We start from the raw sequence: 12,938 nt of genomic DNA, 5'->3' as shown, positions 1-12,938 counted from the left end.
CTTCTCATCTGATTAATATTTTCATAGCACTAGTAGTAGGACATAAATCAAAATGTGGTGGAAAACGTGCACTTGTTTTTGGCATCTTGCCGTTGGGCTGTTGATCTTACAAAAAAAATTAAAAGTAGTTTCAAATTGTCATCTCACACGGGAAATTGTTGTGCTTGAGCTTATTGTAAGAACAGAAAAAAATGACATATTTATCTTTCTCGAAACTCGTCTTTTAAAATATTTTAAGAAAGTCAATGTTAAAATTAATTAAAAATTTATCTAGTATAAAGTTAAACATATATTTTATTATATACCTAATAGTAATTTTATTTTTAGTTTTAATGAATTAAATATTTTCTTAATAAAAATATATTTATTAAACAATTTTGTCTCGTATTATAATTTCGATGTTATAATATCAGTTAATAGCGGAGATGGAGGGGCAAAGACTATGGGGAAAGGCGACCGTTCTGATCCATCGTCATCCTTAGTTGAAAAATAATTATAATTAACAAGAAATAAATCCACATCACTAATTAAGTGAGTAGGTAAATCATGATTTGCAACTGACAAAGGATAAACTAGAGGTCCTTGTAATTTACTCAATTTCCACTCTTTGGTCTTTGCTTTCTCCGCTGCTACTCTATACTGGAACAGAACAACTGCTTCAATTCTTCCGAAAATTAGGGTTTATTGTCTGAAACTTCCAAGTTTCCAACGATTACTCCAACACTTCACATCGTACTTTCCCCTTTTAGTTGCTGAAATCTAACGCCTGATGTAACTGTATTAGGGTCTCAATTTTAAATCTCAATTAGTTTCTCAGATCAAACACTATATTCCTTTCTACTATTCTTTAAAATCTCATATAGATATGGCTCTTCTTCATTCTCCTAGTTTCTGCTTCAGTGGAGTTTCCACTTCAAGTCAAGCTTCTAGAAGTTTCCCTGCCCCTAGAAGATGCAGTGTGAAAGCAGCACCTTTTCTCTCCCAGTCTCTGCCTTTCTTTCCTCGATGCCAACTTCAAGGTGTTTCTTCTTTTAAATTTTACCAATATTTTCTATTTTAGTTATTTTCAGCTGTACACAGTATAATTCAGCATATTCTCAGACTGATTTAAATATGCGTGTAGAAAATTTAAAAGGTGCTCATATTGGTTTGTAAGTTTGAACTGTCTTTGATTCTGTAATTGTGAACTATGCCATTGCAAGGGCTACATTATGATCACTTCTTCTGTGTATAGAATTTGCTTCCTACTTTTTGTATTTATGCTTTTTTCTTCTACAATTATTACTTAAGGAAGAGCATTGCCAAGCGACAATGGGCAATTGGAGAAGGACGAATCTTCACTTGTTGTATGCTTTGGAGAAATGCTCATTGATTTTGTTCCGACCACAAGTGGGCTGTCATTAGCTGAAGCACCTGCATTTAAAAAGGCTCCTGGTGGTGCACCAGCTAATGTTGCTGTTGGCATTTCCCGTCTTGGTGGTTCCTCAGCTTTCATTGGGAAGGTATAATATTTGCTTACGTTTTTTATAGTCTTTTCTGAACTCGATGTGCTAAACATAGGTTTGAATAATTGTAATGGTAGATAGATTTTCTCAGTTCAACAAGTGTACAGGGACCTAGCTTCTTTATCAAGTATGTTTTGGATTTGACATCTGGCTAATTATTGTTGACTATCTATTTTTTTTTCCCTTCCTAAGCACCATTCCAGGCCGCTGGAGTAGACAACTGTTTGTTATTGTTTTGTTGTCTCTATTCAAACATACGCCAATTTCTGTTTCCTAGAAACATTTTAAGTCACCAAGCGGCTTTAGGAGCAACAAGACTGTTCACAACGTAGGAACTATCAATCTATAATGCATGCTTGATATTGCATTACATCTAATTTAAGTCTCTGCCACACTTGCTGAGGAAACATTAATTGCTCCATGGGGCGCCCTATTTAGTTAATGTTTGGAGCAATTAAGAAGAAGAAGAGCAGCGAGCGCTTCTCGCTTTTTTGGCAAAAGCGGACGCTTCAACCTACCTGCTACGCTACAGAAGTGACACAGTGGCCGCCTCGCTTCGTTTCACGCTTAGCTGAAGCGAGCACTTTTCACAACACTGATCTGGCATGATACACATGTTAACTACCTTCTTTTATGTACTTATTTCAAAGCTGAGATTATATAACTTAGCATATAACATTAGCAAGAAACAGATTTTTCCTCATCCGAGACTCTCTATTCTGGACTAATGCATTTGAATTATGGAATTAGGAAACTCATCTTAATATCCAGCAGAGTCATCTTCCTTCCTGCACTGTCGATTTTTGAAAATTTGATTGATTGTTGAGGATTCATATTAATTACCGCATCAAGTTAGCTTCTTCATTTGTTTCCTTTGCTGATTTGAGAACATAAATTAGAAGAAAATGAAAATAATCTATCAAAAATATGTGAAGCAGAAATCAATTATAAAAAAAAAAAACAATAAGTATTTTATGATATATTCTTGTAATCCTGCGCAGGTTGGTGAAGACGAATTTGGCTACATGCTTGCTGATATTTTGAAGGAGAACAACGTCAATAATGATGGAATGCGCTTTGATCCAGGTGCTCGTACTGCTTTAGCATTTGTAACACTGAGAAAGGATGGAGAGCGTGAATTTATGTTCTATCGTAACCCGAGTGCTGATATGTTGCTTCAAGAGGATGAACTCGATTTAGAGTTGATCAGGAAGGTATATGAAGTTCTTTTATCCTCGAAAAAAGAAGTATTTCAAAGTTTCATTAAAGCGAGAAAAAATTAAGGTCATAATCTTTAATGACGAGACTATACAAGGAGTCTTTAGTTTTGTTACTTACATGTTCCAATGGTAAAAGTTTATGTATTGGTCCTCTTTGTTACTTCTCTTAAGAATGACTTTTTCTTATTTTGTATATGCTATTTATTATTAAAAACCTTACATAGTTCATGATTTGGTTCTAAGAGTACCTTACAGTCCAGTTCTTCAGATATTTTGAAAACCATCTTATTTGAGAAGTAGGTAAGCAACTTGTATGCTGTCTGGAAAGCATGTTTCTCTACAAGTCAGCCCATCTTTAAAAATGTTTCTCTATGATTTAGCTTTCCTTATTGCACAGTTTCATTATTGATACTTGACATCCCTTCTGCTATTTCTGGTGGACCCTTAGTACTATGTTATATTTGGATAGTCAACTTGATAGTGATACCCAATGATTCCTATACCCTTTGGCAGGCAAAAATTTTTCATTACGGCTCCATAAGTCTGATTACAGAGCCATGCAAATCAGCCCATATCGCAGCTACAAGAGCTGCGAAGGATGCTGGTGTAATCTTGTCCTATGATCCAAATTTGAGGCTTCCACTGTGGCCATCTGCGGAAAGTGCTAGAGAAGGAATCCTTAGCATATGGGAAACTGCTGATATAATTAAGGTACTTGTTTTCAGGTGTCCAATGTGAAATATTAAATATGACTCGTTAATGGCAGTATCATTAGTCTTGCAAGAGAGTCGAACGTAAAAGTCTGAACTTTCAAATGGAATGTTACATCTGATGTTTCAGCTGCTTGTTATCACCAGATAAGTGAAGAAGAGATTTCTTTTTTGACGCATGGAGAAGATCCTTATGATGATAATGTTGTTCGGAAGTTGTACCATCCAAATCTCAAGTTACTTCTCGTCACAGAAGGCCCAGAAGGTTGCCGATATTACACCAAGGTAAGCTTCTAACTGCATTCTACTCTGCAGTCTACACAAATCGATGTGTGTAATCAAATGATTCTGTAACCCTTTATCAAGAAGTTTTGAATATCTCTGTATTCGATCCTTATATCTTAAGATGTAATATCCATTTTGTTGAATCATACCTTTTTAAACTATTTGGGAGTACCACATTTATGAAATGTACAATCTGCCACAGGATTATCGAGAAATGCGCATATAGATGCTGTTTCCTTTATAACAGATCCAAAACAAAAACAGATGCTGTGCCCTTTATAAATGCTGTCCAGCCAATCCTTAGCTTAATAAAATATTATTGATTTCTGTTAGAGTTATTCACCTGTTGCTTGAATGATTAGTGTAACATCAAAATGAATTCATTGCAAAGGACCATAATCCATTGCTCTGTGATACATGTCAAAGTATATACTAATAAGAATCCCTTGTCCTGCGAAGCTGCTATCAATAGATTCTTTGTTCTGTTCCCTTTCGTGATTCATGATCTGAAACAGTATGACTGCTATTTTTTTCTATTTTCTTGAAAACTTCATTAGAGGTTGTCTGAGATCTATTGGTCTTCGTCAAGCTGGTTAATATTTGTTAGCTTGTTCCTGCTCAAGTGGCACATAAACTGCATGGGAGCAGGTTTAAAAGTATTAGAATTTTGTGCATCTTTAGGCCAAATCTCTAAATCAGTCACGAAGCTGATAATTGTACACCTATTGATTTGCCAGTTTTACGCTATGTATGAAAGAGAGAGAAAAAATAAATTCTCTGAAGTTGCTTGAATGATGCAAAACAGGATTTCAGTGGGCGAGTTAAGGGTCTAAAGGTGGATGCTGTAGACACCACTGGCGCTGGAGATGCTTTTGTAGCTGGAATATTGTCACAGCTAGCATCTAATGTCTCACTGCTTCAGGTAAGGCTTTTTGTATTTAATCTAATAATATTATGTTCCTCGTGCCGAGGGTCTATTGGAAACAACCTCTCTACATTCACGGTAAGGGTAAGGTCTGCATACTCACTACCCCCTCCCCAGACCCCACTTGTGGGATTATATTGGGTTTTGTTGTAATCTAATAATGATATGTAGTTCTAATTTCCTCTATACTGACATTCTGCTGGCTGCTACTTTACATTCTGTGCTCTCTATATGATTTCTCATATCATGTTATCTAATCAGCAAAAAGATTTTGATTCTGTACGCTCTACATGAGTGTCCTCAGTATAATAACATTGAAGTACATTTATGATTTAATTGTAGTGTGGATATTCTACTGTGTAATTGAAACCTCTTGTTAATTAGTAGCCTAAATAATTAACTCGCATATGCCAGTGATATAAGGCAGCTGAAAAAATCACAATTTCGACAATTGCGTTTTGCAAGTGAGAACTTGCACTTGGTGAAGCTCTAATGCTGCTGAAACTATACCACATCCTTATTCATGCTGCAGCTACTTTATGAAAAAAGAAAAAAAAAGTGAAACGGCTGAACTGAATTATGCTTTATACTTCATAATGATGGGAGTTGTGAATCTGAATTTCTTAGGATAAGGACAAACTTCTTCCTGCCTTTCTTTCTGGAGTTGCGTTTTATACTTCATTACAATGTGCTTATCCTCTTTATAGCTAATTGTGAATCTGAATTTCTTAGGATGAGGACAAACTTCGAGATGCCCTTTGTTTTGCTAATGCTTGCGGTGCATTGACTGTGATGGAGAGAGGAGCAATTCCAGCTTTGCCAACAAGAGAAGTTGTGTTGAATTCCTTGCTCAAGTCAGTTTCATAATATCATCCGACCTATTAATCAGTGTCATTTAAATGCTTGCGAAGTTGTGCCTTCTGTTTTCCTGCATTCTTCTAGGCAAAAAAATATCATTTATTGAGTTGGTCTAGAAGAAGGGTGTTGACAGAAACCTGAAAACAGGTCAAAAAGTAATTGGTAATAATTTTTGACGTATATGTGGATGCTCATAACCACATTATTAATCACATGTATTGAAATTACAATCATTGTTGAAATTCATGAGGATAATGCATGGGTTGTTGCACTTACTTTCATTCGCAAATCTGAATTGTTGTGTCAATTATGTTCGATTAGCATTGACATTTTGCTCGTCATATTCGGATACACTTCCCTTTCATTCTCAAATCTGAACTGTTATGTCTGTCAACAGTGTTTGATTAGCATTGACAGTTTGGTTGTTATCCTATTTCTGGTACATGAAAATTAACTGATTTTGCTTCGTAGGACATCAGAGAGATCTAGGGATAGTATATGTTTCAAAATGCATTAGACATTATATAGATATACCTGAAAATTTTATATTTTAGGACGTCAAATGTCCAAATATTGTCCCTGTTTGCAATTGTTGTTTAGAATGAGTATATAAGGCTAGCTTATCATATAAAGGAAATCAGAGTATACAAGATAACATGCCTCCTTTTTACGACGGAAAATTGTCAAAATTGCCCATGTACTATTGAATATTGTTTAAAGTGCCCTCTGTTATACTATTTGGTCGATTGAGGGATACTGTTATACTTTTGTGCAGATCTGCCCCTAATTTAGATGGCAAGACGTGTCTTGCTCAGACACAATTGACCATCCCAAATTTAAAAAACCCGAATCCTCTCCTGTCCGATATGAAATTGCATGTTGATAATGTTCTAATAATGATTTTTTGTGCTTGTGAACTCACAAATTAATTGTCACTTTCGGACAAGCACCTAAGAAAGCTAATTTTTGGTTTCAAATCATTAATAATTGACGTCTAAATTGTTTATTTTGTAAAAAAAGATTATTTTTTCTTGTTTGAAAAATTGATAAATCAAACATACTGAAATTAAAATTACTGTTGATGACTGTTGGCTGTTATTTTCTGTCGGACAATAATACATCTGACCTACAATAAATCAAGTGCTATTATGCAATAACAATTCATAGGATCCCATAAGATTGTTAATAAATACTTAATAAATAGGGATATGTTTCATATTTGGTTAACCTTTTCTTTTCCATGTTTCAACTATTTTTTCTTTTCCCCAATTGTACGCAATTTTGAGGTGTCAAAATGTTGTCATCGTCTGTTTTTGGAGTCACTTTTATCTCCTTCCACCAAGTATAAACAAACAGATTAGTTGTTGCGCAGTTTTATAGAACCATAAAATTACACAGCCCGTGTCCTAAGGCTAAGGCTGACCATACATGCTTGGATGAAGACCTCTTTATAACCCAATTTGTAACTCATTTTTCGGATCTAAATATCCAAAATCAAACTCACAAAAGAAAACCAACTTTGCCTGTGTTGTAACCATCACAAAAAGGCAAAAAAACAAAACAAAGAATGGCTGAAGATCCACAAGACGTAGCTGATCGCGAACGAATCTTTAAGCGTTTTGATTTAAATGGTGATGGAAAAATCTCTTCAGCAGAACTTGGAGAAACCTTGAAAATGTTAGGCTCTGTAACTTCTGAAGAAGTCCAACATATGATGGCTGAACTTGACACTGATGGGGATGGCTTTATTTCTTATGAAGAATTCGAAGAATTTGCTCGAGCCAATAGAGGTTTGATTAAGGATGTTGCTAAAGTATTCTAGCTTTCTTGATGCACACGCCTTAACATTAGAAGCGGATTTAGAGTGGGTTCTACGAGTTTAACTACATTCATTACTTTCAGATCGAACAATGTATACATATGCATAAAAGATTTAACATGTATACACATAATAAGATTATACTCATTTTGCGATTGTTATGAATGAATATTCTTCCTACATTTTGATATATGTCACTTTCGAATGTCCTGGCTTTTCCTTTTCTTTTTTCCCTTGCAGAAAACCGTTTCACTTAGTTAAACTGTAACCTCATATTCCTTACATCATTGTTGAGGTGGATTGTGTGTATATCTTTTTTCTAAATTATTTGGTTGGTTCTAAATGTTTGGTTTAACTAAAATTTATAATTTAGGCAACGTGGGTCAACAACATTGAACTGCAAGTTTTTCTGCCCTGTATTATGACACGATATTTCATTATTTGGGTCCTATGGGGGAGTTTAGCTGTCGTTATCTTAGCAAATCACAAATAATGTAAAGGTGACCTAATTTTATTCATTGTTCGTGGCATAATGGTTGTACTTTCTGAACCATATCTTTTCTTAAATACCTAATACTGAAATGGATTGATCAACTTTTCTTTTATTAATAAACGCCATCAATAGGAAAAAAGAATGGCACGGGGAGAATATGTTGTCAGCTTCCTATACATTAAAAACCCAGTAAGAGTTGTGTTCAACAAATTTACTACTCCTAATTAAATTTAAATTTGGTGGCCTACTGTAGATTGTCATAAACTGCTCCAATTAATTTAGCGTTGACAAATAGAGCAACGGTTCTTGGTTACAGGAAAGAAAATGGTTTGATTGGCTGAAATTACTAATTATGAAGTAAAAGTAGATAAGAAAAACTGAGAAATCTCAATGCAAATGATACAAAAAGGGGCCTTCTTTTTACCCTTGCTTCGCCAAACTACAGGCCAAAGCAAGCAACTTAACGATACGAAACTAGCTAAAACACAGTACATTTAGATAACCAATGAAAGCCTTAAACTTGCAATCAAGGAAAGAACTAAAATCATACCAGAAAACAATTCACAACCTTTTTTATGTGATCATACAAAACAGAACCTGCCATATTTTTTCCACCAAAATCAGGGATAAATATATACAAACCACTACTTCTATATCTACAAGTTAAATGAGCTTAGCTTTATCAGTTGTCACACTATAATCTCCCATTTCAAGTAGAATGGGATGAGGGGGGAAAAGAAAAAATCAAATTGATTGCTTTCATGTCAACGACAATAAAAATCCTCCTCCTCGAAGTCAGGAACTCCTAACATTGCCAAGGCCAAGTGACTCTTCATTTCACTTTTTGTCCGCTGCAATTGGGGATAACACTCAATCATACAACTATTACTGCGTGAAATAGACTTCTTTCTGGTCGTGGAACGAGGTTCTGTGCCTCTCAATATGGCAATGATCTCGTCCATATTGGACCTTCGAGACTCTTCACTGTGTATACATGCAGCTGCTGCTTGGGTCATCCGAGCTATTTGTTGTACATTCTTTTGAGGGAATTTGAGTCTTGGATCAAGAAACTTTTCAAGAGCTCCTTGCTGCATTAGAGGCTTTGCCTGATAACAACAAAGAAGACGATTTTAATGTCCAAATCTTGTCAAAAAGAACAAAAAAGGGTCTAAATTGTTATGCAGCCAATCATGGTAATAACACAAGGATAGATGGTCCAAATCATTGCCAAATTTTGATGCCTAGAGTCTTATCATCGTCAGTGTATTGAATCTGATTACTTCACACGCACACTGACTCATGTATGAACTGGTCAAATTGATTGTAATTGATATATATATATAGTAGAGCCATCTATCAGTATGATCAAGCATAATATTTTTATAAAGCTTATCACAAGGTTTCCATGCTTCTTTCAAAATATCATCAATCACAGGATGTCTCAGTTGTGCATCAGAGAGCTTGAACAGCCTACCAATAGAACAGAACAACAACAACAACAACAACAACAGCAAAAAACCCAGTGAGAATCCCACAAGTGGGGTCTGGGGAGGGTAGGATGCACGCAGACCTTACCCCTACCTTTGTGAAGGTAGAGAGGTTGTTTCCGATAGACCCTCGGCACAAAGAACAATATAACAGAATACTCTATTCTAAAGACCATGTTTTCTTTGCGATAGTGACTATCTAGAACAGAAAATCTCTAAACATCAGCAAAACTGAAAGCCCCATTTAAAATCAAATAGAAGAAAGGAAAAGAGACAGGTTATCACACATAACTGGCTTTATTTAAAAAAATCACACTAGAGACATCCTTGGCAGAAATTATGGTGGATAATCTATATGCTTGCATTGACAAATACCAGCAAATGGAGCCGGACTGATTTAACTATCCAAAATAAAGATAAGCGAAGACAGCTTGGAAGAAATTAAAGCAAGAACCTACCCACAACACCAAGTTTTCTTCTCCTGGTCCTCTTTTCGCTTCAATTGGCTTCCTTCCAGTTAGCAGCTCCAGGAGGACAACTCCAACGGCATAAACATCAGTTTTATCTGATATTTTACCGTGCTGAAAATATTCAGGAGCTAAATACCTGCAAATGTAATTCAAATATCATAAATATAGGGATGTTCTTTACTGCCAAGCAACGTGAGGATCTTATTCATAGTCATGCCTAAGAGTTATCAAGAGAGAAATTATACCCGAATGTTCCTTTAACTGTTTTACAAAGGAAAGGTACAGAAGGTGAAGGAGTCCATGTAGCTAAGCCAAAGTCACACAACTGCATAAGTCAACATAAGGATTAAATTACAGAATCGACCAGAAGAACAACAACCAATTTGAGCTGTTAAATATGAACGTTCCTTTCATTACCTTGGGTATTTTCTTGGATGAGAGAAGAATGTTGGAGGGTTTGATGTCCCTGTGAACAACACACCTCTCAGTTCCATAATGCAAATACCCTATTGATTCTGCAATGCCTACGGCCACCTTATACCGCGTAGACCATGGAAGCGCTGGACCACCTTTCACTCCCCTCTTCTTCTCTGAGAATCAAACTCTATATATCTTAGTCTCAAACAAACTGTATTCTTATTGAAAAGAAAAGAAGTCCAAAAGTATTCTCACCATGTAAATAGCGCTCTAAGCTTCCACCAGATACATACTTGTAGACCAAAAAGAAACCCTCCTCTGGATCAATGCAAAAACCAACCAGAGGAACAATGTATGGGTTATGAAGAGAACTAGCAATCATCAATTCCCTACAGAATGCCTTTGGAGATTCCTTATCTTCCCTATCTAACTTCTTAATAGCAACACTTGTCCTCATAAATCCCACTCTTCCTCTGAAAACATAGCTCAATGCTCCTCTCCCCAAAACTCTACCTACCCAATTCAAGAAAACAAAAACAAATCAACATCACATAAATTGAAAATAAAGAAGGGCCAGAATTTGAACATAAACCAATTGAGTACCTTTAGAAAAATAGCGAGTAGCAGAAGCAATCTCAGCATAGGTGAACCTAATTAAAGAACGAGTCACAGGAGAAATACTCCTCTCAAGTGATTGAATTTTCCTCCATTTTAGCTCTCTGGAAAGTGGATCAGTCAACCCATTATCCAAATTCACCATCAAAACAGTAGCAGAGGAACATCTATTCATATTCATAGACTCAAGCTCAACCTGAGAACAAAAACTGAACCTAAAAGAGGAGTGAAGTGAATGTGGCTCAGCATTAATCAATTCAGTACCACAAGCTCCTGACTCAGCAAGTAACCAAGCTTTATTATGCTCCAAACTGCTGCTAACAATACCTTTATCCTTATCACCGTTATCCTCGCCGGAAGTTCGCCGCCGGCAAGTCGGAATAAAACAGGCCAACCCAAAATCCCAAATCATTCTGTAAATTAAAGATTTGATTTTTAACTCATCATACCCACAATAGTTGTTATCAGTATCAGTACTGGCTAAAGGTTGAGTCTTTGACCTGTAAAAAGGCTCCACAGAGTTAGTACAACTACTCTGAAGAAACCCCATTTTGAGAACGGATCTTGAAAAGCTATACACAAAAACCCACAAACCCAAAAAAGAAAAAGAAAGAATAAAGAAAAGTAAACAACTTTGCTTGTAGGAGAGGATAGAGTTACCTTACTCTCACTATTGGAGAGAATAAGGGGATCGAATATATAATGAAAAGTATGAAAATGTGTGAGAGATGGTCCCTTAGAACTAAAATAAGACCGACCCAGGTTTTATTTTTACGTGGAAACAGTTAATGGCATTATACTAAGAACAAGAAAAATGTGAATTGTGATAAATGCAAGATTCTTGGTGTTAAGGTTTAACAAGACAAGTAAAAACTATAAAAAGATGCCTTCTTTCATAATAATGGGGGGCTTTTCTGGGTAGGAAGGAACTTTTCTTTTATTGGGGGGATGCTTGCGGATTTTGGATAAGTTTTAAACAAAGTAGGAAAAGATTTGTTAGGCGGTATGATGAGAGGGAAAAGGGCAAGTTAGGGGTTAATTTGGTATTGGAGTATTAATTATAGTGCAATAATTAAGTAGGAAAATGGGACAAAATGATGGATGTAGTAGTTTGGTGACCTTCTCATCCCCCAACTACCATTCTTGACAGCAGAGCTCTCTTTTGTCATTCCACTTCTTTAAGTCTTTAACATTCTTGGCTTGGCTTTGAGAGCAATCGCAATTTACAACAACAACAAACTCGGTGTAATTTCACCCGTGAAGTTTGAGAAAATTAATATGTACGCGGACCTTACTTTTACCTTGTGAAAATAAAAAGAATATTTTCAATTTATCTTCGACTCAATAAACAATTAAAAAGAAGCAACGAACAACAACAAGGTGATATGACAACAGAAGCGAATGACACATCGTGTAATAACAAAAATATAGAAATAAAAAAAATACAAGAATAATACTAATATTACTGGTGAGAATGACACAACATGTAATAATAAAGATCTAGGAATAAGAAAATAAGAATACTACAAGGTAAGACTAGGAGAAACTCTCCACTATAGGCCTTCAATACTAATTTTCGGTAAACTAAAGCAATGTTCTGTCTAATTCTCAAATTCAATAACATAAGTTTTTATTGTACAATTATAGCTCGAATACTTGGAATCCTTCTGATTGATGTGAGCTCAGTGAAGTATATGAGAGTGTTATTTTATTTTTGTCAAAAAATTGTATCTGTGAATATGATACTTTTAGAAATTAAATTAAAACAATTTTATCAAAAGAATATGAACGTAAATATACCTAGATAACAAGATCATGATAACGTTTCTCTGCTTATGCTAGCACTCTTTAACTAGCGTTACGTTTGGGTTCAAATTGGGGGTTGCAAAAGAGATTTGGATTAAACTTAGTTATTCTCGATCGATAAGCTTTAAGAATCTAAGTGGATTTTAAAAAAATTCTTGCATTTAACTCCTTCCGACAATCCGTATAAACCTAAGTTTAATCTATGAATTTTGACACAAAAAGACAAGGGACAAACAAGGGAATGAGAGCGGGAAGGTCAGTTGAAACATCATATTCATGAACATTGCTAATGATATGTCGCTTATTTCGAATAATAGCATATGAGATC

The 12,938-nt window shown here is 35.5% G+C and overlaps 3 protein-coding genes across 4 annotated transcripts; 2 read left to right on the top strand and 1 right to left on the bottom strand.

The window, feature by feature from the left end:
- Positions 1-411: 411 nt before the first annotated feature.
- LOC107778295 (putative fructokinase-6, chloroplastic) lies at positions 412-5,776 on the top strand. The gene is made up of 7 exons (XM_016598518.2): positions 412-1,019; positions 1,291-1,502; positions 2,507-2,719; positions 3,239-3,436; positions 3,583-3,720; positions 4,526-4,642; positions 5,378-5,776. The coding sequence occupies exons 1-7, from the start codon at positions 866-868 to the stop codon at positions 5,510-5,512; spliced, it is 1,167 nt and encodes a 388-aa protein (XP_016454004.1). The 5' UTR covers positions 412-865; the 3' UTR covers positions 5,513-5,776.
- Positions 5,777-6,961: 1,185 nt separating this feature from the next.
- On the top strand, positions 6,962-7,512 carry LOC107778296 (polcalcin Nic t 1-like). Its single transcript, XM_016598519.2, has one exon. It carries the CDS (start codon positions 7,071-7,073, stop codon positions 7,323-7,325), a length of 255 nt encoding a protein of 84 aa, XP_016454005.1. The 5' UTR covers positions 6,962-7,070; the 3' UTR covers positions 7,326-7,512.
- Positions 7,513-8,308: 796 nt separating this feature from the next.
- On the bottom strand, positions 8,309-11,955 carry LOC107778294 (pto-interacting protein 1). 2 transcript variants are annotated; one of them, XM_016598517.2, is made up of 7 exons: positions 11,465-11,936; positions 10,793-11,304; positions 10,445-10,702; positions 10,190-10,362; positions 10,018-10,097; positions 9,761-9,908; positions 8,309-8,921 (listed from the first exon to the last, which is right to left on the bottom strand). In XM_016598517.2, exons 2-7 carry the CDS (start codon positions 11,214-11,216, stop codon positions 8,580-8,582), a joined length of 1,425 nt encoding a protein of 474 aa, XP_016454003.2. In that variant the 5' UTR covers positions 11,217-11,304; positions 11,465-11,936; the 3' UTR covers positions 8,309-8,579. The 2 variants fall into 2 exon arrangements, with proteins under 2 accessions (XP_016454003.2, XP_016454002.2); XM_016598516.2 differs by having other exon boundaries at positions 10,793-11,955.
- Positions 11,956-12,938: the final 983 nt, after the last annotated feature.

The sequence above is a fragment of the Nicotiana tabacum genome, chromosome 17, assembly GCF_000715075.1.
Source record: "Nicotiana tabacum cultivar K326 chromosome 17, ASM71507v2, whole genome shotgun sequence".
In the NCBI taxonomy this organism is placed as follows: Eukaryota; Viridiplantae; Streptophyta; class Magnoliopsida; order Solanales; family Solanaceae; genus Nicotiana; species Nicotiana tabacum.
Note: the sequence above shows the minus strand (reverse complement) of the source record. Positions and strands in the feature narration are given on the sequence as shown.

Excerpts from the sequence above, each read along its gene's own strand:
- LOC107778295 (XM_016598518.2), top strand. The coding sequence starts at position 866 with ATGGCTCTTCTTCATTCTCCTAGTTTCTGCTTCAGTGGAGTTTCCACT. Across the intron at positions 1,503-2,506 it reads CCTCAGCTTTCATTGGGAAG|GTTGGTGAAGACGAATTTGG; the intron begins GTATAATATTTG and ends AATCCTGCGCAG. Across the intron at positions 3,721-4,525 it reads GTTGCCGATATTACACCAAG|GATTTCAGTGGGCGAGTTAA; the intron begins GTAAGCTTCTAA and ends GATGCAAAACAG.
- LOC107778296 (XM_016598519.2), top strand. The coding sequence starts at position 7,071 with ATGGCTGAAGATCCACAAGACGTAGCTGATCGCGAACGAATCTTTAAG.
- LOC107778294 (XM_016598516.2), bottom strand. The coding sequence starts at position 11,354 with ATGGGGTTTCTTCAGAGTAGTTGTACTAACTCTGTGGAGCCTTTTTAC. Across the intron at positions 10,703-10,792 it reads TACTCGCTATTTTTCTAAAG|GTAGAGTTTTGGGGAGAGGA; the intron begins GTACTCAATTGG and ends TGAATTGGGTAG. Across the intron at positions 10,363-10,444 it reads CTTAGAGCGCTATTTACATG|AGAAGAAGAGGGGAGTGAAA; the intron begins GTGAGAATACTT and ends TTTGATTCTCAG.